The sequence below is a fragment of the Pholcus phalangioides genome, unplaced genomic scaffold (genome assembly GCF_987345545.1).
Source record: "Pholcus phalangioides strain wild (caught in Gottingen) unplaced genomic scaffold, Ppha-v1.0 ptg000043l_1, whole genome shotgun sequence".
Taxonomy (NCBI): Eukaryota; Metazoa; Arthropoda; class Arachnida; order Araneae; family Pholcidae; genus Pholcus; species Pholcus phalangioides.
In genome coordinates, this window is record NW_028301629.1 from 789775 (window position 1) to 814811 (window position 25037).

General features: G+C 39.4%; 1 protein-coding gene across 1 annotated transcript; it reads left to right on the plus strand.

The window, feature by feature from the left end:
* The first annotated feature begins 4740 nt into the window (after positions 1 to 4740).
* LOC149063761 (gamma-interferon-inducible lysosomal thiol reductase-like) lies at positions 4741 to 14476 on the plus strand. The gene is made up of 7 exons (XM_089255602.1): positions 4741 to 5033; positions 7745 to 7891; positions 10056 to 10130; positions 10931 to 11026; positions 11160 to 11303; positions 12373 to 12441; positions 12976 to 14476. The coding sequence occupies exons 1-7, from the start codon at positions 4968 to 4970 to the stop codon at positions 13048 to 13050; spliced, it is 672 nt and encodes a 223-aa protein (XP_089111728.1). The 5' UTR covers positions 4741 to 4967; the 3' UTR covers positions 13051 to 14476.
* The last annotated feature ends 10561 nt before the right edge of the window (positions 14477 to 25037 follow it).

Consider the following 25037-nt stretch of genomic DNA (forward strand, 5'->3'; position numbering starts at 1 on the left):
TTTCTACGCAGGGCCGCAACTAGATATTTTGTCACCCGGGGCAAGTCGGTATTTTAGCGCCCCTTGTAATGTAGAAGCAATTAAAGGGTGAATTCGGCACCCCCTTCTGGTTCAGCGCCCGGGACACCAGACCTGCCTGTTCCCCCCTATTTGCGGCCCTGTTGCTACGTTACCTTCTCCTCTAACTTGCCACTCCCTTCTCTGGGGGGAAAAAAAGATTCTTTTCCGTGTGTATTTCTTGGACTTTTTTTTTTTTTTCAACAATAAATATGATAGAAAATCAAGAACCTATAACTATGCTGAGGCAATCGGGGCACTGTCCCAGGGCTCCGAGCAGAATGTGGCGCACAAAAATTTACACTTACTAGGGGTCTGTTCATTCAAAATTTGGGTCCGCTTTCCGGACCCTTCACAAAATTCCGTATCCGAAAAACGAACCCTTCACGAAATAAAAAATAATGAATCCATAAATTTGAAATTTCATTTCTTTTGCTATAGATCTACTAGATTATTTCGCTTCCCACAAAATTACTCATTTCATCCAGGTTTAGGCTCACTTGTATTCAATGCCATTAGTTAGGGTCCCGACATTTCCAGAGGGGTGCGGGGTCATCATGCGCTCAATGCGTGGAGAGGCGGATCAGTGGGCAAAGCGCACTCGGCATCATAGGCGGAGATAGACTTGGAAGTCTGGGGGGTACGATGATGATGATGTGTCAATTCATCTATACATATATGGATTAGATCAGTCGACTTCATCTTTGATGCTGGGGGGGGGGGGGGGGCAATGCTCCCCATGCTCGGCACCCAGCGTGCCATCTCATGACGAAATAAATTTTACTTAAATACTTATTACTATTAATTCATCAATAAGTATTATTCACACTAGTAATTATAATTATTAAACAATTATTAATTAATCAAGATGGTTGAATCAATGATGTTAAATTAATTAAAACGGGCTTTAACTGGTAGGAGTAAATTAATTATGAGCATCAATTACTTAAATTACTCTAGTGAAGATAGAGGAAAAAACCTTCTCCACTCCCTATTTACTGACGTCATAAAATGCTCCTTTTTCATTGGTTGCTGGTTTTGGGTCTACCACAGGCTGTAGACGCACATATCAAATGCACGCGGACTTATTCAATAAATATAATTTTAGTTGGTCCTCAGAAGGCCCGTTTTTATAATTTTAAAGATGAACAATTTGCCAAAATAACCACGAGCAATAGCTAACCAACATAACCGAGAGTCTTCACGTGAGTAAGTAAACAAAATGACGCCGTGATGGGCGCCTTCTTCTTATCTAACCTAGAACAATAGCTAACTCCGCCCACTGACAGTTGATTGGTTGGAGGGGAATGGAAAACATGGTTTATTGTAAAAACAGTTTCACTGCATTTTTATAGAAGACAAAATATTTCGGGGTGACAGAAATAAAGCAGATCAGGTTTGACAAGATATCTCAGGATTCCCGCTGAAAGGGTAAAAAAGGTCTCTTTGGGCAGCAACATGGTCTACAATATTAAAAATTTAATGCATGATCATGTTTATTTTTAATATTGTAGAATCATGTCTCCAATGTCTTATTGATGGCCTTATCCTCTCGGGTGCTAGAATAATTGTTTATTCTAGTTTATATCTGTTTATCTACTGTATATATATGTTTATTTTCAATGTTATAGAATCTCATATTGATTTTGAAGATCTGATCCTCTCTGCTATATCAAGAAATTGCTTATTCTATAATGTAAAAAATTCAAAACACCATGTACATCTGCACAGTATTACAGAATACTATGAAAAATGGCATTTTCAACCTAGGGAAATACAAGCAGCAATTAAAATAAAATTTCAACTTCAAAATATATAAAATCACGTTTATTTCTAATTGCCTTTGGGACTATGACATAGTGTGTGCAACTTTGTTTATTTATGTTAAACGTCATTCGATAACATGACTTAATAAAAAATTTTGTGTTCAAAAATTTTTTCCCTCTCACTGTGTATAATTATTTGTACATTTCTATTATTCTCACAACCATTCAAATATTACGCAAGCACCAATAGGGAAAAGTAGGGTTTTGTATTTGCTTTCAATAGCAAGGAAGGGAGGGATTGGAATGAAGATTATCTAAGCATTTGGATGAGAACATATTGGCATGGCTTTATTCAAATCGGGTTTGAAGAAAAAAATCGAATATATCATCAGTTTATTGAGGACATATAACTACAGTACCTTGGCCAACAAATGTCTCTGCTGGTGAATTTTTTTTTTCATAGTTTTTCTGCCTTGCCTAACGGATGCGATTAATGAACATTTTCTTTGATACAAATGCAAGCAACGACATAAATCAGCTGCATCATGAGCTGAATTTGAGCTAATCATTGTCAGAATGTCACTCGAGCATTGATTTACTCACATCCACTTTTTGTAATCTTTTCTCCAGATGTACCAAAACACAAATGGATGGGGGACACCTACATACTCGACTGTGTTAACACTGGCTTAAGCAGAATAAAGCTGGTGTTTGTGTGCATAGTTTAAAATAAAAAGATCTTCTGTATCTCATACTCCTATAAATTCTCATTTATTCCAATTTCAAAGCTATTCATTTTAGCGTTTGGTCAGTTTTTATCGTCTTTATAACATTCCTTGGTATTTTAAAAAACTTATCTTTAAATTTTGAGCCATACCTGGAATAAATTAAACAATATTCCATAGAAACTTGGAAATGGGAAATTGTGTTTCAACAAACAAAAGTGATTCTAGAGCGAATTTCTTCATACAGTACTGTATCCTCATTCAGAGCCGCAACTAGATACTTTGTCACCCAGGGCAAGCTGGAATTTTGGCGCCCCCTTGCATGCAGAGGAAGCAGTTAAGGGTGAATTCAGCGCCCCTTCTGGTTCAGCACCCGGGGCACCAGGCCCACCTGCCCCCAGTTGCAGCCCTGTCCTCATTTCCAACCGAATCTAATAGAATATCTCATACAACTAAAGACATAATTATCAAAAATTTCCTGTTAATTGAGCATTCTTGGGGAGGGCAGCCGAAGCCCCCTTGGTTAATAACGGTACTAATCTAGAAGGTTTTGGTCCAGTTCACTTGATTTTGCTAACAAGTGGAGTTGGGGAAGGGGAAAAAACCCCATAATTTTGCTTAAGTAATACTTGAACGGTCTATAGTTACTGCCCAACCACTTCCTTTAGGAACTATTATAACTTTTCTCCAGCTCGGAAGGTTTCAATCTGTTGTTTACACCTCTTTTACAGTGTTTACGCCGCTAAATTTACGGTTCGAGAGTAACTCATTCCCGCTCCTCTGTGATTGGTCGAATTCACTAGGGAATGTCGGATTTTTAGCCGCTAGTTCGGATTAGGCGCGCAAGTTCTTATAACACTCTCATTTGCATATTTCCACCGAAGTCGCTCATACCAGCGCCATCTACTGGCTTTTTTGAGTTTTTTTCCTGTCAAAAAAAATGCCGGTGAATTAGCGGTCACCCTGCAAACCGTTTTTTATTTCGGTTATTTTGCCTGTTTTTATTCATTTTTAAAGTTTCTTACTTTATCCTGCCAAGTATTTTGTAAGCCGTTGAAACAGCAGGTCTCAGTGAATTTTTTTGCATTCCACATAAAGTTTTTACGGACTTTTTGTCCACTCTGTATTTACCAATACAAGCTGGGGATTACACATAATCAGTGATAAATGCAAAATAATAATTTATTAAACTTATTAAAGTGGTGGGTAACTATGCGTAATAGCCGGTGATTATGCATATAATAACCGGTTTTATGAAATTTCCGGAACATATATAGCGGTTCTGTTGTCCATGGAGTTAATCCATGATTCTGTTGGAAAAATTATTGTAATGGTGGTGTGTGTGTGTTTCTTTTTCATAAATGTGGCGCTATCTGTTGGGCAAATTCTAGAAAATGGCGTCATCGAGGATGCGTGTGCAAGCTTCCTCCTTCCTAAGATTGACGAATATGGTAACCTCAATGATGGTACTATTCTTTTGTCCATTCTTAGAAGACGTTTTACTTTCTGGAAACAAAACAGACTTTTCTAACAGCTATTTTGATTTGATAATTGAACATGTAAGTCTTTCAGTAAAAATTTGGAAGGAAAAAAAATTTTACGATATAAATATTTAAATCTAGATTCTGGTTAGAATTTTGTCTAAAAACAATATTTTGCGACTAGATTCATTAACCCTGCGACTAGATTAATTAACCCATAGGGTGACCATACGTCCCGTATTTCCCGGGACAGTCCCGGTATTTTCTGTTTTTTTGGCTGTCCTGACTTTTTAGCAAAAGTGTCCCGGACTTTTTAGCAAAGTGCCCCGTATTTTGCACGAAGGCTACTTGAATTTTTATTCTTTGTTGAAGTCAAAGATTGAAATTATTTTCAACTTATAAATTATATTATGATAACTACAACTATGAATGAGTATATGAATCTCCCACATTTGTCTTAGTGAAAATTTTTTTTCGTGGAATTCATTTTAATCCACTGCAATTAATGCTGTATTTCCCGCTATTGTGATTTCTCCGTTATTTCAACAATATTTGGTGACTTTGTTCGGTTTTAGCGTCATAATTAGCGGTTTCCCGTATTTAGAATCCCAATGTCCCGTATTGCTCTCGAAGAAATATGGTCAGCCTATCAAACCATATTAAAAACACCATGAAAAAGCGTAATTTGCTGCCATCTATCGGACATTGTACGAGTAATCCGGCGGTGTTTTGATCAATGTCAAATTATCAATTGATTAGGGTAGAAAAAAACAAGAAATTTCCCTTTCCCTCCTTAATGATATGAAATCAGTTGGGAAATATGCAGCTGCGTAAGTTATGACGTAACAAAAGAAAACAAGCTTATCCAAGAGTCCTCCTTCATTACAACAACTGCGTTTATTGTCGTCTGGACGATCATTAGGAGCTTGTCAGTGAGGATGGCGGCTGTGGCTATGCTTATCCCGGTGATAATCGCGACTTTATTGTCAGCTTATTCAGCCAAGGTAAATTATCATTATTAATTATACATAAGTATTAGGAATTATTTATTAATTCAATCATGGGAAATGTGTTTTAATTGCCCTACCAGTATTTTTTTTTTTTCTGGAGTTTTTTCGTCAGTGGCAGGCAGTGCCGTCTTAACTCATGCCCCCCCCCCCCCGGGCAGGGGCCTCAAGAGAAAAGGGGCGTCCTCACAAAAAAAATGAAAACTTATTGAAATTCTCGAGAATTTTCCAGGTAGGGCTTCAGATAAAATCAATTGGCCCGTGACGCCCTTAAGACTGCCCTGATGGCAGACCATACGGCCGTAACGAGGGGGGGGGGGAATGATCGCCCCCCGGTCCCAATGCCGTCTTAATGCATGGGGTCAAACGGGTACGGCCGGGGGGAGGGGGGTGGGGCTTCTTCGTGGAAATGAGATCTGGCGAAAATTTCCGAGTGTAAGAAGCATGTAAATTGGGAGGCAGAAATTTATAATCGCATGGGGAGGGGGGGTTACAGAAAAATCACTGGGGCTCCCATTAAGACGACCCTTCTTGGTCCCCTCTGAAATAAATTTCTGGCTATGGCCCTGGGCAGGATCATTTCAACAAGATCACAGGAGCCCTCCCCTCAGCCAAGCGATGCCCTGAGGAAAGGGGGCCACAGTGAGAGAAGGGAACCTTGCCGTCCTCTCAGGACCACAACTGTAAGACCAGACATGGCCCAGGCTCTGTCCCATGGGGGGACCCCAGTCAGGGCTACAACTGGAATTTTTGTGGGAGGGGGAGTAGCAAAAAATTTTCGCGCCTTTAAAGTTTCCTGCCCAGGGCAATCGTACTCTTTGGTTCCCTCTAGTTCCGGCCTTGGGTCTGTCCCCTTCTGAAATGTGAGAAAACCACTGCTATATAGTAGGGACTTTTTAACAGCCATCAAAACGTTTAACGTTAGCCCCACTGGGCCGAATTATCTACTGATCAATTTCACTCGTACTCAAAAAATTAGATCGTATTACCATGAGGTCAGGGCCTGGATAAAGACGACTTTTTGGGGACCTTTATGCATAACATTCTTTGAGGCAGAGGTGTACGCAGGAGGTATAGAGACATATGGAGCCTGTTCTCCCCCCCCCCCCACCTTAAGACAATAAAAATTTAAAGCATTTGACAATATTTAGGAAAAACATTGAAATACAGAAAGAAGATAGTGGAGACTGAATAGATCCCAAAAATTGGTGGAGGGGCCTAGGCACATGCGAGAAACTTGCCTTGCGTGAGACCAAGCCATACCCATTCTATCATTTTGGTCTTCTCCCATCGGAATATATCCCTGACTAGGGGTACGGCCTTAGCCTACTACTATGTGTAGATACATATGGAAAATTTTAGGCACCACACCACTATCAGCTTTTTAGTCCTTGTGTTGACATGCTCTGATCCAAAGGAATCGCCCCACGCAAGAGCCAACGAAAGAGGAAAAAAAATTTCTGTGCCGTAAAATACGGGATAATTTAACTAACCCGAAAGTGTCTTCCTCCACTACATTCACATCTGATAGTATCTGCCTCTGCTTTATTCGCAGCTCAAGATGCAGCCTCCACTCAATTTGAAACTGAATACATCTGCCTCTGCTTCATTCAAAGCTGTTATCCGCCTTCGCTCCATTTTTTTGAAGCTAAAGATGTCTGCCTTCATTTCAGCCACAGCTGATAGCCTAGTGTCTGCTTGATTTCATTTGCAGCTGAAATATTTGCCTCCACTCCATTCATAGCTAGAGGTACTTTCTTCCGCTCCATTCGGCAGTTGGAGATGTCTGCCTTGGCTACATTTGCAGATGATGTCCACCTCCGTTCCATTTGTAGCTGGAGATATGGCCTCGGCTTTATTCGTTACTGATGGTATCTGCCCTGGCTCCATTTGTTTCTTATGGTGTCTGCCCTGGCTCCATTTGTTTCTTATGGTGTCTGCCCTGGCTCCATAACTGAAAATATCTGCCTAGGATTTATTTGCAGTTGAAGATGTCTGTCTCAGCTCATGCGTGAATCGGGATGATGGAGTTGCCCCCGACCCTCCAAAGAGCCAAAAATGAGGGGAAATTTTATGTCTCATAAAATACGGGAGGATCCAGTAAACCTGAACAATAAATGACCCCTCCCGTCACATGGCCTTAGATCTGTGCCTGCATAGCGACCTGTCACCTAGGATTTGTCAACCTCTGAAATTGACCCATAAACAGAGGCGGATTAAGGCCGGTCGAGGTCCTGGGCACAGTACAAAATATTGGGCCTCCTAAATTAGAAAAAAAAAATATGCAAAGTTAGGGTTTTCCGGGACCCTTCAGAAATTAGGGGACCTGGTGCTGCTGCTGTTAAATCTGCCTCTACCCCATAAATTAGGCAAAAGAAGTGTCAGTTTTCCACATCAAATTACAAACCCTTTCCCACTGAGCATTTGCACTGAATGCAATCTCATATGGCATTTCTCCAAAGCAAGTGCCTCATAGGTGTCCTCACATCATAACAAGAGGGACTCGATTCGTTGAGAATGTTTTATTTTCTAAACATATAAACATTTCATTTATCATGAGATGGTGAAAAGGGCTTCTCGATAATCCATTCCAACAAAAAACTATTTATGCTTGTGTAGAAATGTCGAGCGCGTAGTTCATGAAGTGGCAAAAATGAGTTAGATTTTCTCCTGATGGTTCTGATTATGTAATTTTTTTTCCCCTTTAGGATTCTACAGAGAAAGTCAACGTGTCTGTTTATTACGAGTCTCTCTGTCCCGACAGCAGGCATTTTTTCGATGGCCAGTTATGGCCAGTATTCAAGCAACTGAAGTCTGACATCAATCTTGAATTGATACCCTATGGAAACGCAAGGGTGAGATGAATCGATTGCAATTGAATTTCCTGTAGATTATTGTGATTATAAATTTTCCAACTTTCTTTTAAGTGTGTAACATATAGTCAAACCTCTCTTTCTTGAAATGTACTAAATCGATGCATTTTCACCTCTCTGTCTCCAAGCAATTTTTAAAACTCTATCTCGGACAAGTCACAAAAATAAAAGACAGAAATTCTTCTTCTTCTATTTAAATCGCTTTTTTCTCTATAGGTGAAACTGATAAGAAATATAGTATTTATTATTCTATAAGTATTATTTGCAGGGCTGCAACTGTAGGTGGGAGAGCAAACACATTCGGTGCACCAGACCAAAGGACGCCTAAATTCCATCTTTTAACCCAGGCATTTTTAACTTGTTGCTCACGAGCACTACAGTACTCCCTAAAGCACTCAGAACGCTCAAAACTGGTGTTCGATTTTGTATTTGCAAGCACTTTATCAACATTCCAATTAAACACCTTGTACAAATTGCATTCAAGGATTAAAATCATCCTGATTCCATGCATTTGTTTGTTAAACTTGCCATAAGGGTGGTACCTTTGATGATAGGTACAGGCAGTGCTTGCAACTAGAAAAAGGTTGAAGACCCCTGCTTTAACCCAGTTTCCCTAACTTTTTGTTTCACATCGCCTTCTCAAGCGAACCCATATGATCCTATGTTAAACATGTGGCTTTTATCGCCTCCCTGGATCATTCCATAGCCCACCTTGGGAAACACTGCTTTAACCTCTGTTAACATTACAAGGGGGTGCCAAAATGCATGCTTGCCTAGGTGGATACTATATGATTGACGGGGTGGGGATGGGGTGCAGTGGTGGATGTGTGGCCTGCTCAGTATATCAGAAAGTCCTCCAACAGACAATTGCTTCAAGAAAGTTGGGTTTAGAGCCAGTCATTTCAGTGGCCACCTGAATGGTGTGGTAAGATGCTCGTCTATTACTGTGAAGGTTGCCGTCAGGTTTCAGGTTCGAACTGGGGGAAGAATATAGATCCGGGGTGGCCAACTTCTCTCTGTTTAAAGACCAAACTACTGGTCACAGATGCAGTGTTGGGGACTGCACCATGGACAATACTTCAGCATATGAGCTGCATGCACAATGGGAGAGAACTCTGGCATATTAGCCGCACTCACTTAATTGCTTAGTTCCAAAAAATACTGAAAAGATACATTTCTGGAAGAAATGAAGTTTTTAAAGTTCAAAGGCAAACTATTGGCTGAAATTTGTATTAATTGACGAGAATATCCCCGGCTTCAATGAGAAATTTGTCCAGGACTTTTTTTTTACCCTTTGAGCAGCACTTCATAATATCCTTCAGGCAGGACTTTACGCAAACTTGAACAGGTGATATGATGAGTTGGAGTTGGCCGCAGAATAATCATCTGACTTCCACCATCATGATTGCTCGTGTATTAATTAGTACTTCGGAGGTGGACTTGCTTGTTGATGACCAGGCTATTTCTGGTCATCAAGGTCATCACTGACCTCAGATGATTGCGCAAGAAAATCTGTGAGACTCCTTGCGGTAGCAATTTTTTTCTGTGAACACATTGCTGCTTCTGTTCCCCTGTGTCAAAGTTTCTGACAAGGACAAATCGGGTACTGAATTCATGGCACCTCTAAACATCCTTTGGTACTTTAGGTGAGTATCTTATCGACCTGGGCTACAGCGTCCTATTTAAAGAGATTTTGTGTTTGCGCGTTGAAAATTCAAATTGTTTTTTGTGAAAACGGAAATATATTTTTTTCTACATTAACCAAAATTTCGTCATTTGAAACTAATGTAAAAAAATAATTTTTTTTTTTCTTGTTGCGGGTTGCACAAAATAACCTTGTGGGCGAGCTGTTGGCCACCCCTGCTGTAGACCATAGTTTCCTAGACATTTTGTTCTATTGTCCCCTTTCCATAAAATATTTTCTTCTTATCACCCCCAAACTCAAGCCAACCTATAGAATCTTATACTAAACTCAAAGCTTCTACTGCCCCCTTAGACCCTTCCATTGCCCATTTGGGAAACAGTGCTATAGACAGTTGAACGGACATATAGTCGATAGTTCAGTTATGCAAGATGTAATGTTTATCATAGACTGAATTTTGGATAGCAAATTTTATCTCGTGCATTGAAAAGGTATTTCTTGTAGGTTGTAGGACAACCAGGTGATTGGTCATTCACCTGCCAGCATGGACCAGATGAATGTTATGGAAACATAGTTCAGGTAATTTGAGCTGTTTGGCAATGTTCATATTTTGGTAACATCTGGGAATTTCCATTTCAAGTTGTATCACTCAAGATGTTGTATCACTTCCTGTAATGTCCGCTCAATTTTTTTTTTAAATTCACAGGTTTTATTTCATCTATGACTGTTATTCTTCATCGTACTTGTATATATTTTTTAAACTTGGTTTGTGTTTTGTACATTTGAGCGGAGAAAAATTTCATAATTTAGAAATACACATTAATGGTACAGACCCGCAACAATGGCAAAACCCTGCAGCTTTGGAATTGTGGATGCTCTTCGAAACTAAAAAAGAACATTTCATCTCCAAAGTCTAGACCGTGATAGTGAATAGAAACATCTTTTTCTCCCATAAGACGAGTCCAAGTGAAGTTATTTTTTGTTTGTTTTGAAATTTTGCAAGCAAAAATAGCCATTCCACCTAATTACGAGAGTTATGTCACCAACCTTTACCAAATAACAAGCCTTAAATTGCAAATATTGCCAAATAACAAGCTTTAAATTACAAATAACGAGCGTTAAAACACAAATACTGTCAAATAATGAGTTAAATCACCCATGTTTGCCAAATAATGAATGCTAAATCACCAACATTACCAAATAATGAGTGCTAGATTGTGTCAATACTGCGAAATGAATTGAAGAATTTCCCTTCAGGTATGTAGTTGACACTGTTAGGTCTCTTAAAAAAATAAATACAGATTATTTTGATTCCACATTAGGAATTATTTGCTTTTTATTTTTCATGTTAATTTTTTTTTCTCGATACTTTAACACAGACGTGTGCCATCAAGTTGATGAACGATACCCAGACTTCGTTGAAGTTCATTTTGTGTGCTTTCCAGTATCGATCCCAGAAGAGCATTGTTTCCCAAGTAAGTTGATCCACAGCGTGAGAATTGCCTGTGAAAAATTGCCTGTAAAATTGATTCAATTATTGTGTTTTTATTTGTTTCTGTGCACTGATCTATGTTGTGATGATGCAATTTTACTGTTTTTAAATGGCAGTGTGAGAGCTCTCCAGTTATGCAAGCAGAATTGAGCAGCTGTGCCCGTGGCTCAATGGGTAAAAACTTGGAATTCAAGATGGCGACGAAAACAGACTCTCTCAACCCACCGCAAACATTCATTCCATGGATCACAATCAATGGGGTGAGTTTTCAGTGGTCTGGTTTCACATCTTTCACTGAAGCTTTATATCAATTGTAACATACCTATATTGCATTTCTTGGCCAATTTGTGCTTTTATGTTGTAAATACATTAGAACCTCGATTATCCGTGCACATATTAACTGGGAAATGGATTTTAAAAAAAGACTATGGTATGAAAATTTCAGTTTCATTTTCAGCTCTTCTCTATCCATGCTGTTGATTTTATTTTTTTTTCATTGATTATGAAGATTTTGCAAAGGTTTGTGGTGCAAACAAACATTTCCATTTCGTAGAACTGGAGTCATTCTGTATTCTTTTACAGAATTCATCCTCTCTCCTCCTCTGAGCTCCCATGCCAATGTGCTGAAATGGTAGCCCCCATATGAACGCGAAAAAACCAGACATTGTCCTGGTTCAACATTTCCACAAACATTTCCATTTCGTAGAACTGGAGTCATTCTGTATTCTTTTACAGAATTCATCCTCTCTCCTCCTCTGAGCTCCCATGCCAATGTGCTGAAATGGTAGCCCCCATATGAACGCGAAAAAACCAGACATTGTCCTGGTTCGATAAACTCTTAAAGATTTACTGGAAATGCTGGGAAGTTAGTTGAAATGTGTTTCTTTTTTGCATCTGAAAGATAAGGCACAAGAATGGTGTAACTTCTGATACAGTCATGTGACCACATGGCTCATCTGCTGGGCCAGTGCTGTCTGTGCTTACGCCCTTGCGGTGGATAGGCCAAAAACTAATTCATATCTGTTTTCCCAGCAGTTAGTTTATTCCGGGGGAAATAGTTTGGTATGTATTGCAAAGACATTATTTTATATGAATATCACATGTATTACTCGTGAATTGAGTTACAAATGTTCCGAAATCTGTTTCTCATCTGCAATCTCGTGGTCAGTGTTTTCAGTGAAGACATGAGCTGGGTTTCTGTGATTGTTCACCATCGAGAGAAATTTGATTTAATACTGTAGTCTTGTATCTCTCGGAATAAAATAATCATTTATTTTGTGTTGAAAATAATTTAAGGGTTTTAAAACTTTTTTTCCACCTTATTTACAGAAAGGTTCCCAGGAAATAAACAGACAAGCGAATAATGACTTGATGCAGCTGGTATGCAATTACTTTGAGGTGAGTATTCATATAAAATATATGAGTAAAAATGTGATCTTGCAGCTCCTCTCTCTCCCCCAAAGACAGGATCGACAAACAGTACTTTAAAAATTTAAATTTCCCAATTTTCACTGCATTTGCTCCATCTGAATAATTCTGCCGGATGGCGCTGATAACTATCTTGGTTGTGGTGGCATTCGATCTGACGGGTATCTTGATTGAGTTGTATCAGGTGTAATATACAACTCTCGATATGCTTGGTTTTTTTTTTTTTGGCTGCATTTTATGCAAGATTTTTGTCTCAATTGAGTTGTAAAGCGTGAAAATGTGATTGCTAGTAAGAGCCATGTCTTGTCGTCTTAGCAATTTTTATCCCACTTATATTGTTCTGTATTTTATGAAATTAAATGTTCCTCAAAAAGCAATTGAATGTTAAATTTTTTATATTCTCTTCACAACAGCAAAAACAACTAACAAATTCTTTTACGAGGATTATTTCTAGGTATACACTTATTTATTTCTACTGTATGTAATGGTTTTTCTTTTTTTCAGTCTGATATTCCAACCCCGTGCGAGGAACATCGGCGTCAGAAGAGAGATGCCTATAGAAGGCTTGTGGGACTGTGATCAGATTTTTTCTCTCTTCCTGAATGCTTTTATGTTAATACTTTCATGGCAGATTCTCCCTTGAATTTAAAGATAGTTTTTTTATCTTAAAGTAGAATAATATGTGAAACTAAAAAAAATTATTGAATTTGCTTTAACTTTAGAGATCAAAAGTACAGTGAGACTTCAATTAGCCGTCACTCGTTTAACCGTCAGTTTTTGTTATCCATCATCGTCTAAAAACATAAAATAAAATACAGAAAAAACAGCCCCAGGTTTTAAGGTTCAAAAGATTGGATCACTGCAAATATCACCAGCAATCATAGATTACCCCTGCTTGTAATTGGTACATAGGCGGAGATAGACTTGAAAGTCTTGGTGGGGGGGAGGAGGGCAGGAGGGCATAGTCATTATTGTTGAGGGGCACAATGATGATGTCAATTCATATATACATATATAAATTAGATCAGTCGACTCCACCTTTTGACGCTGGGGGGGGGGGCAATGTGCCCTTGCATCTCCGCCCTTGAATTGGCAAATCCAAAAAATCATGTGCTATCAAAAATTTAAATATGAACGCATTTCCTGTAAACTATTATTCCAAAATAAGGGCTTGGATGAACTGAACAATTTTTTTCAAAATTTGGTTCCACAATGTTTTCGTATCTCAAGTTAGAGCTCACATGGCCGAAAAGTAGTTGTTGCAGGAAGCGATTGTTGTTAATGGACAAAGCCCAGACACACCTCTCTTGTGAACTCAAGTGATGATGGCAAAATAACATGTCACTTTCTCCCAGCGAATACAACTCCACTTATCCAGTCTATGGACCAGGGCATAATTGAAAATATGAAGCAACGTTACAGAAAAGTTTTTATCGAAGGCTTGCTTTCATATGATGATAACTGTTACTGTCAAAGAATTTTAGAAGGGATACAACATGAAGGACACTATTTTCAATGTCCCCACTGCATGGTCTGACATTATATTGAAGTTTATATTGATAGTTTTGTAAAATTAAATGCAATATATATGTATTATTCACTTTTAAAGGTTTTAATTTTCGTCCCAAGCCCGCAGTGAATTCTAACCTCTCTCGCTATTGTACACATGTATTAAGAGATTTGTTATCCATCCCAGCCCTGGTCCGGATGGTTAATCGAAGTTTTGCTGTATGTTTTTTTCTTTTTTGTTTATGATCATTAACATGAATTACTCTTTTCTTCAAATAACCGCTCGAATACATAATCATTCTATCAATGTGCAGCTTGCGCTTCATGCATTATTATGCATGAAGATTTCCTAGTCATTATGTTTGTGTGATGCCATAGAATAGTTTAATTTTTTTCTTATATATAATGAATTTTTTGGTACAAATTTGTAAGCACGTTGATCAATATTCATGAAATGTTAATAATTGAAAAAGTAATAATAAAACATTTTTCCTGACATATGTTTTTGTGAACATTGTTATCTCAAATGTTTAGGTTGAGTACACCAAGCCTATATGGCGTATTTATATTTGTTGCACATTCAAAGAAATTCGGAAGAAGTCTTTATGCAGGAAACAAACATAATAAGTATTCTGATTCCATATCAAGACTTGTTACATGAGGATAAGCTTTGATCTCTCTGTACCTTTGAGTGCCAGAGCAGAATTTCAAATAAAACTGCTCTGACTGAACAGGATCCGTTTTGAACATCTGTAAATCATATTCATATGGATTCAGCATTTGTTCAACTATTTTGGCACAGCTTTTAACTCTACCAGGTCTTTATTATTTATTTATTTTCCCATCACCTTCGATGAGTTAGATATAATGTCCCAATTTTCCATATTCCTAAGTACAGAGATGAAGTTTAAAAAAATATATCGCATGCCTCTGTGGGAATCTGACGACCCATTTCTCACAGTCCAGGCGAGTGCTCTACCATTAGGTAGGCTGCAGAGGACTTACATTTTATAATTTTCTTTCTGAACTCCATCTTCCCAGCTACCCAGTCTTCTGTACTTTTCATTTCATTCTAACCTCTGTTATACTATAAAACATAACCTTCAGAGGCCTTGGGAACCTCTTGCATAGGTATGTGGACCACTTTTTAGTAACTTCAGCTAATTGTCTTTTGAAGCTTTTTGTCTACTATGGTTGATATGCGAATCAAGTGATATTGTTTTGTTCAGTATCCATTATACTTTTTGAAAGCTAGTGACCTGAAATCACTATGGAAGATTCACTCAGTGCCAGGGCCGCAACTAGATCACCTGGGCAAGCGCTCATTTTGGCGCCCCCTTGTAATGTTGAATAAAATTTGCGCCCCTTCTGGTCCAGCGCCTGGGGCACGAGACCTGCTTGCTCACCCCTAGTTGCGGCCCTGCTAGGTATGCCCTCCAAGAGTTAGGTTTCCGCCCATGACCCACATTTCTTGTGACATTCCCGTAATTTTAGCAGAAAGGGAAATATGGTCAGGCTAAAATTGATATATTTAAGTAATCGGGATGAGCAAAAGTACGAACATGTCCCGTGAAATAGTCACCCTATACATTGCTGTTTCTGGCCGGTGGACCCCACGATGAAGAGAATACGGCAATGAAAAAAGACCTGGTCATACGAGTCGTATTTCCTGGGACATTACCGTATTTTCTCATAATTTTTACCATCCCTATTTTTTTTTTAATGAAAATGTCGCATTATTTTATTTGTATTTTAAATGAAGTGAACGTAACCCTTCAACGTTCAGGGATGAAATATCTGAGCCAAACGCAAATAGAAAGAATGCCGCTCTTACTGGCACGTCCGTCTTGGGCCCCCGGGCCAAATGATTTTTCTGAGGCCCTTACCTAGAAAATTCTCGAAATTCCGGTTTTGATTTTTGTGAGGCACATTTCTTCTCTTGCCGTGCCCGAGTGGGCCCATGCGCTAAGACGGTACTGGTTTCCCCCCCCTCCTTTTGTCATCATTGCGAAGCTTCATTGTAACCTATGAACCAGTTCCGCCTTAACGCATGGGCCTACCCGGGCGTCTCAAGAGAAAAGGAGCCTCACAAAAATGAAATGTGGTTGAAATTTCTGAGAATTCGCCACGCAGGGCTTCAGAAAAATCATTTGGCTCGGGTCCCACGATGCTCTTAAGACGGCCCTGCTATGAACCAAAATATTTTGAAGTGTAACTTCTATAGCGACATAACAGTGAAAGAGCGATATAATACTGAATTTCTGTGAGGAAAAAACTCATACTGTTTAAAAAGCGGGACATTTCTGCAAAAAAGTCGTGGTGGCCAGAAAAATAGAAAAAACCAGAAAACCGTCCTAGAAAATACGGGACGTATGGTTACCCTAGCGTAAAGTTAAAAGTAGCGTTTTTAATATATATATACAGTATAGGGGTCATTCAAGTATTACGTCAGCATGGATGGGGAGGGGTATAGCCAATAGAATAAGGGCGTCCTTATCTAGTCGCGTTAGGGAGGGGGCTTCCTATTTGCTGACTTTTGATGACAAGGGAAGAGGGGCGGGTTTAGATGATGTTTACGTAATCAACCACCCTTTATGAAGATATCAAATATTCTTAATGGCTCTTATTCGTTGCGCCAAAAAACGGAAAAACCTTTCGATAGTTATTGGGCGCCTGAACTAACATTCTACCTATTGATAAGTCCCCTACAGAGACACTTTAGTGATCTCTAAACGTTTCACGGATCCTTCAAGTGCTCTGGAACTGTGCCACGCATCACTCAAGTGATCCATGATTGTGACACGGATCACTTGAGTAATCTGGGAATGTTCCGCGGGTAACTTGAGTAATATAAGAACCAAACTGAGGGCCGCTTAAGTGCTCTAAAACTGTGCCACATGTCACTCAAGGGATCTCTAAATGTGCCACGGGCCACTTAAATGCTCTGGAATTGTGCCAAGGGTCATATAAGCGATTTGTAAATGTGCCACTTAGTTCATTTTTACAAAATTAGGTTTGAGGGAGGCAAACCACATCAGATAACCTTCAGGGCCACATTTGGTCTGCGGGTCAAGCAAGGGCGTAGCGAGGGGGGGGGGACTTGGGGGTCTGGTCCCCCCCCCCCCCCCGAAATGTGAGAAAATGACCGAAAAAAGGGAAAAAGATGGCCAAATCCATTGTTCTGTCACTTTCGTCCCCCCCCCCGAACGAAATTTCTGGCTACGCCCCTGGGGTCAAGGGTTTATCATATATAGCTGAAAGGATGGGTCGCAATGAATTTCTTAAAGAGAAATATTGAGTTCTTACCCTTTTCAAATAGCATTTGAAATTAACAGAAGTCGATTATAATAACATACATATAAAGGTATTTTCTTTGGAAACTTTAATTTTCAAATAAAGTATTTTTTGGATTAAAAAATATTTTCTTTTTCGTCTAGGGGGACGCATGAGCCCCCTATGCCCCCTCGTGCATACGTTTTTGATATCCTACCAATATGCGTTAGGAGGTGGGGGGGGGGGTAAAAAATTTGCTTACGTAATATTTGAACAGCCCCCACACAGGGTGGTAATAAAATAAAACCTTGTTGATATACGAGCCCCCGAAGGCCGCAAAGAAAATCAGCGAATGCAAATGAAGTTCCAGTTATAGGTATACTATCAATACGCTCAAGAATAATTAAAAGGAAAAAAAAACCGCCAGCACACAGGACGCACACGAAGGCGAGAGGAATGTGATCTGCTTTGGTTGTATCCCAGGTTTCTAGAATATACACTGCTGGCCACCGTAAATGCAACACCCTGAAGGAAGCATGCAAATAATATGAAATTTACAACATGCATTAGCGGAGGTGAGATATGCAAATTATTAGAATTTCAGCGCAGACGCACATCACGCGCGCCTGTGGCGCCACTTCAAAGCGCTATTTAAGGCTTGGAGATTTCGGCGATTTGAAGTACGGCAATTGTGTTTTTCTTGTGGTTTTTTCAAAAAAACGATCAATTATGCCTCGTAGAAAACAGCGATCATCTTTTGATCAAGTATCCGAGTTCGACAGAGGAAGGATAGTGGCCTACCGAGATTGTGGATTATCTTTCAGGGAAATCGGTAGTCGTGTTGGACGAAACCAAACAACTGTAATGCGGATATGTGATCGTTGGATGCAGGAGGGTACGACGGACCGACGTGTTCGATCGCATCCACCTCAGTGCACCACTTCACGTGATGACAGGCGTATGGCAGTGACGGATCGCTCAGCCACATCACGAACCATAGCACAGCACATTCAGTCTGTACCGCATCATCCAGTGCCTGCGCGTACCATTCGACGCCGTTTACAGCAGAGTGGTCTGTCCGCAAGACGGCCATTGCTTCGTCTACCCTTGACGCAGAACCACAGACGTCTCCGCCGCCAATGGTGCGATGAAAGAAGGATGTGGACGGCACAATGGAATGAAATTGTCTTTACTGACGAGTCACGCTTCTGTCTGCAACACCACGATGGTCGGATTCGAGTCTGGAGACATCGTGGAGAGAGGATGCTGAACAGCTGCGTTATGCACCGCCACACTGGTCCTGCACCGGGTATTATGGTATGGGGCGGTATTGGATATCACTCTCGCACTCCTCTAGTACGCATTGCCGGTACTTTAAAAAGCCAGCGCTACATCTCCGAGGTGTTGGAGCCAGTTGTCCTTCCTTACCTTCAGGGCTTGCCCACAGCCATATTTCAACAGGATAATGCGCGACCACACGTGGCACGCATTGTCCAAAGGTTCTTCGTCAATCGCCAGATTGAATTGCTTCCCTGGCCAGCTCGCTCTCCGGATCTTTCGCCGATAGAAAACATGTGGTCCATGGTTGCTCAACGATTGACCCAGATTACATCCCCAGCTGCCACACCAGATCAACTTTGGCAACGCGCGGAAGCTGCTTGGTCTGCTGTACCCCAAGAACACATCCAAAGTCTCTTTGAATCAATGCCGAGGCGTGTGGCAGCGGTGATCTCCAACAATGGCGGCTACTCTGGCTACTGATTTTGGCAGGAACCACACTTCACAGAAGTCTATAAATTTAATCATTTCATGCTTGGTCAACATGTTATCTACAAAATAAATATTGTTGCGATATCTCTTGTCTTTTTTGGTGTTGCAATTTGGGTGGCCAGCAGTGTATATTTTGGGTTGCATCTACACGTTTCTTTTGTCTGCGACGGCGTTTATGGTGCAACACAGGTACCGACATCCAGCGACAACGACATCGAATGCAAGGAAATCACGTGACTCGGTGAAAACAAAGTTCGTGCCTGGCAATTTCTCCACTGAAATGCACAGTTTAGTCTCTAAATATTGCGTTTTAAATATTTTAAAAAAAAGGATAGAGAACTCTTCTAAAGATGAAAAAAATATATATATTTATTTCATTAATGCTGGGATAACTTCTTTCGTTAATGCTGGAATTATTTCTTTCATTGGTTCTGGAATTATTTCTTTCATTGATTCTGGAATTATCTCTTTTATTCATACTGAAATGATCTCTTTTATTCATACTGTGAAATGATCTCTTTTATTCATACTGTGAAATGATCTCTTTTATTCATACTGTGAAATGATCTCTTTTATTCATACTGAAATTATCTGTTTTATTGATTTTGGAATTATCTCTCATTAATTTTAGAATTATCACTTTCATGAATTCTGGAATTATCTTTCATTAATTCCGGAATTATCTTTCATTCATACTAAAATTATCTCTCATTAACTCTGGAATTGTCTCTCAATAATTTTAGAATTATCACTTTCATTAATTCTTGATCTTTCATTAATTCTGGAATTATCTCTCGTTAATGCTGAAATTATCTCTCGTTAATGCTGAAATTATCTCTCGTTAAAGCTGAAATTACCTCTTTCATTTATTTTGAAATAATCTCTTTCATTGATTTTGCTCATCCTCATCGATGCTGAAATTATCTTTCATTGATTTTGCTCATCCTCATCGATGCTGAAATTATCTTTCATTGATTTTGGAGTTATCTCATCAACGATGCTAAAATTATTTCGCTTATTGTTTTAAACTCCTATTTATGCCATTAGAAAATAACGGAGATTTTTTTCGACCCATGTATGCAATGTTAAATCAATGGGAAGTATCTACTTTTGTAAAATCGAAGGAGGAATTATCAGAAATGTTTCTTTTATGGGGAAAAGCATTTTCCCGATATTTAACGTTGATTGGGAATTAATATGTTATGATTTAATCTCTTTTTATAACTTCGACGCTCGGGGGGGGGGGGGGTGCATGCCATCCCCGTATTTCCACCAAGGCCGTCTAAAGAGCATCGTGGACCCCGGGGGCCAAGTGGTTTTTCTTAGACCCTAACTGACAAATTCTCGACAAGTTCAACCAGATTTTATTTTTGTGAAGCCCTTTCTTCTCTTGAGGCCCCCGGGCTGTGTCCAGGTAAGCCCATGCGTTAAGACGGCACTGATCTCCACCCATGGTCAGGGTCGCAACTGGATGTTTGGCCAGCCGGGGCAAGCAAGCATTTTGGCGATCCTTTATAATGTCGAAGAGAGGTTAGAGAATGAAATTTTTGCGCCCCCCCCCCGGTCCAGGGCACCAGACTCACATGTGCCCTCCAACCAGCGGCCCTGCCCAGGAGATACCCAGAATTCAAACATACGTTCACTCACTGATTTACTGAACGTTTGGATCCAGGTCACACATTCCCCCCGATGTCTGATTCGGGCCCCGACATAAATGTTCAAAATTTTCGGCTCGCGGGCCATATGCAGGGACACAAACAGGGACAAAATTAATTTGAAAATGTTGAATTTATGCTGGAATAATTGCTGCATAGTCACTACTGCACCACAATCAATAGCGCATTATTATATAATCGGATTTAGTATATATGTTTTACCTAGGCGTGCACGATTTTGGTCTGTTGGCTGGATATGAGAGATGGCAACAGATTGACAACCTGATTATTTTCTTAACAACATACGTTACAGAACTTGGTTTACTGCATGGGGCATGACTTTTGTGGGTCATTAGTAGATCAACTGTAGTTTGATCTATAGAAATAAAAGAGATGCTAATAGATGTAAATTACAAACTTGAGAATGTATCTAAAAGAAAAAATACCCAATATACCTGCAATGGTGATTCATCAGAAATAAGATACCTGTTGGCAGGGCCGCAACTGGATACTTGGTTAGCCGGGGCAACTACTCATTTAGGCAACCCCCCTCGTATTGCTGAAGGATAGGTTAAATGGTTAAATTTGCGGCCCCTTTTGTGATGCGCCCGGGGCACCAGACCCGCAGGCTACCCCCTCCCCCCTCCCCACTAGTTGCGGCCCTGCCTATTGGTAATACTATGGCCATTCTAAGATTCAATGGTTTCTCCTTGGAATGTTGTTACAGCCTTTATCTCATCAACCGTTCGTCGTAGTGGTATGGTTCTAATTTTTCAATTTCAATTTTTTTTTCAATTTATTTTATTAATATAACAGTTACATTCGCAAAAATAACACTACCCAAGAGGCAAATGGCTGCCAATACAGGGGTTATGATCATGAAAAAAAAAAATTAAAAACTGATACAAACGTTACATGGGAAAAAATATATATATACATAAATTCAAACACAAAAATAATCATAAATACAAAATCAAGTTAATTAGTAGTACAAGCATTTTGAAATTAATTAGTAAATATTTATAATGTGTTCATTATGTTGAAGTAAAAAAGAAAAAGGGGGAGGGAAGAAATGTGTGTGTGTATATACATGTACATATTGTGGCTGGCTTTCGGAGTGCTACTTTAATTACACATAAAAAGGGATTAATAAGATTTGCAGTTATGGAGCTATGTGAAAATAAATTTCAATATCATTTATTGAGTGAAGATATTCTTTAAGTTTTCTTTTGAAATGAGGCAGATTTGTAATTGTTTGCATTTCATAAGGTATTGAATTGAAGAACCTTGGCGCTATGAAAATGAAGTGTTTTTGCAAAATATCTTTGTGTGCATGTGGAATAGAAAAAATACAATTTGGTCTACGTGGATTTACTGTAGTGCGCATGGGCAAATGGTATTGTTTTTTGTACAGAGTAATTGTAATTTTTAGCAAGTACAGCTGACGAACAGTTAAGACGTCAGCATTACGGAAAAGAATATTAGACTGGGTGTTATAGTCATTATATATTAGTCGAATTACCTTTCTTTGTAGATTAATTATAGGACGAATATTACTATTGTAATCTCCACCATATATACAAAGACCGTAATATATGTGTGATTGAAACCACGAAAAATACAAATTTCTGATGAACACTTTATTAACCTGACTTCTGAGATGAAAAAACTTGAAAATCATGTACCTCAATTTATTATGTAGAAAGTTCACGTGTGTTTTCCATTTTAAATTATTATCGAAATAGAGGCCGAGATATTTAATACTCTTGACAGCTTTAAGACAGTTACATGAACATGAAGTGAGATTACATTGGTTAGTATGGTATATCAATTGAATAGGGTCAGGAGAATTATCTCGTAGGGAAAATTTCATGTATTTGCTCTTTTCAATATTAATTTCCAGATCATTAATAAGAAACCAATTTCGAATTTTTAAAAGATCTTCATTTATTTTTTGGTTCAATACCTCTAGTGGATCATTACTTGCATACATGACCACCGTATCATCAGCGAAGCAGATCATTTTACCAAAAATATCAATGTCGCAAAAGTCATTTATGAATATTTGAAACAATAAGGGACCCAAAACTGAGGGTCCCTAATTTTAAAAATTCTCAAAATGTGACCAGAAATTACCCTGTACGAGTTTTGAATTCGAATTTTTTATTGCTGTTTTTGTTTAATTAATGTAAATTAATAGAAGTAAATTAATGTAAATTAATTTCAACCCCCCACAAAGGTGGGGCTGACAGGCAGGATCGTCGTAATATCACCATAGGCCCCCGAGGCAAGGGATTTTTTGGAGGCCCTACCTGAAAAATTCTCGACAAATTTAACTACGTCTCGTTTTCCTGAGGCATAGGCGGAGATAGACTTGGAAGTGTCTGGGGGGGGGGGAGCACGGTCATTATTGCTGGGGGGGAGAAGATGATGATGATGATGTCGATTCATCTATACATATATACATTAGATCAGTCGACTTCACCTTTGATGCTGGGGGGGGGGTGTGCAATGCCCCCCCCCCGTATCTCCGCCCATGTTGAGAATGTATCTAAAAAGAAAAAAGACGCAATATATATATAACGGTGAATCGTCAGAAATAAGATACCTATTGGCAGGGCCGCAACTGGATACTTGGTTAGCCAGGGCAAATACTCATTTAGGCACCCCCTCCCCCCTTCGTGATGCTGAAGGATAGGTTGAATGGTTGAATTTGCGCCCCCTTTTGTAATGCGCCTGGGGCACCAGACTCGCCTGCTCCCCCCCCCCCCCCTACTAGTTGCGGCTCTGCCTATTGGCAATATTATGGCCATTATAAGATTCAATGGTTTCTTATAAATGGTTTCTTTCGAGGTGCCCCCCCCCGTATCTCCGCCCATGTCCTGAGGCCCCTCTTCCCTTGAGGCCCTTCGAGCACCGCCGGAGGGAGGGGGAGAGGCATGCTTTAAGACGGCACTGCCTAAGGTTCGCACCAGGTGTCCTTCTTTTTCAGTTTTGAATCTGGTAACCCTATCAGAAGACCACATAATCCGTATTTTCACTTATTTGTTCGACCATCCGTATTGTCCGAATTTGTTTGTGGAAAGAAATAATTATTTTTTATACATAATAAAAATCGATTGTTGCAAATTTACGAATTTTGCTACCGAAATTTTCGTCTCAAAAAAAAATTTTATGCTAAAAAATAACAAACTCTTTCTTTCTCTCTTTTTCATCATCGCATGAGGCAGCACCAACAGTGTATATAAATCAAGATTTGGAATCTCTGTCGTCTGCTTTTCTCCAGGTTCCTTGTTTTGGACGTCTTCTTGTGTCCGGAAAAAATTACTGAACTGGCAGTTTAAACTTCCAGTTCTGTTTGCGAGCTTAGCTTGTAGGGAACCGACTTCTTGTCTGTCATCTGCGCATTAAGAGATCTGCGGCTCTTTGTTTTGGACGTCTCCTTATGCGCAAATAAAATAACCGAACTTTCAGTTCAAATTTACAGTTCGGTTTATGAGCTTTGTTTATAAGGAGCTGAGCGGAATAAACAATATAGTTTTTTTTACTTTAAACTTCATCATCACCACAAGAGTCACTTTTAAATTTGAGATTAGATGGCAGCACATTACTATGAAGTGGAGTGTGGAAAAATTCACTTTTTACGATCTTAAGCCGGGTTTTCCTAGGAGCAGGTTTCTACAGCGCGAGCAGCGTGAAATCTCTGATTGGTCAAAAAAACCTGAATTTCCGGTTTTCAACCAATCAACATTTTCACGCTGCACACGGCGCAAAAGTTCTACTCCTAGGAAAACCCGGCTTTACCTGTCGTCTGCTTGTACGGAGGTTCTTTGTTTTGGATGTCTCCTTGGGTCTTGAAAAAATTACTGAACTGGAAGTTTTTGATCTTTCAGGTCAGTTTATAAGCTTTGATTATAAGGAGCAAACCTGAATTGAAGAATTTAATTTTTTATACCTGAGCTTCATCATCACCACATAAAGCACTTCTGATTTTGACAGTAGATAGCAGCACAAACAATATTTTTAAAAATGAATTTCTTAAAGTATTCTAGAGTATTAAATTAATTTTAATCCCCTTGAAATTGTTACTTCCTAGATACAATATCTATAGGACGTATTGGCCTAGTCGGGAACACTGGATGCATTTATCGCACCCACGTTCTGCAGCAGGGATCGCTAGGTTGGAATTTTTTTTGAGGCCAGATTTTTCACTGGTCCCTCGATAAAGACTTTATAGTATGAAAAAAACAAAATTGTAAGAAACTATGCTGAAGCCTCTCAGCCCACACAGAGACCGTGCGACCTGTGCAGCCACATGGGGCACCTCTCTAGGAAAGAGTACCAAATACGCGTTGGAAG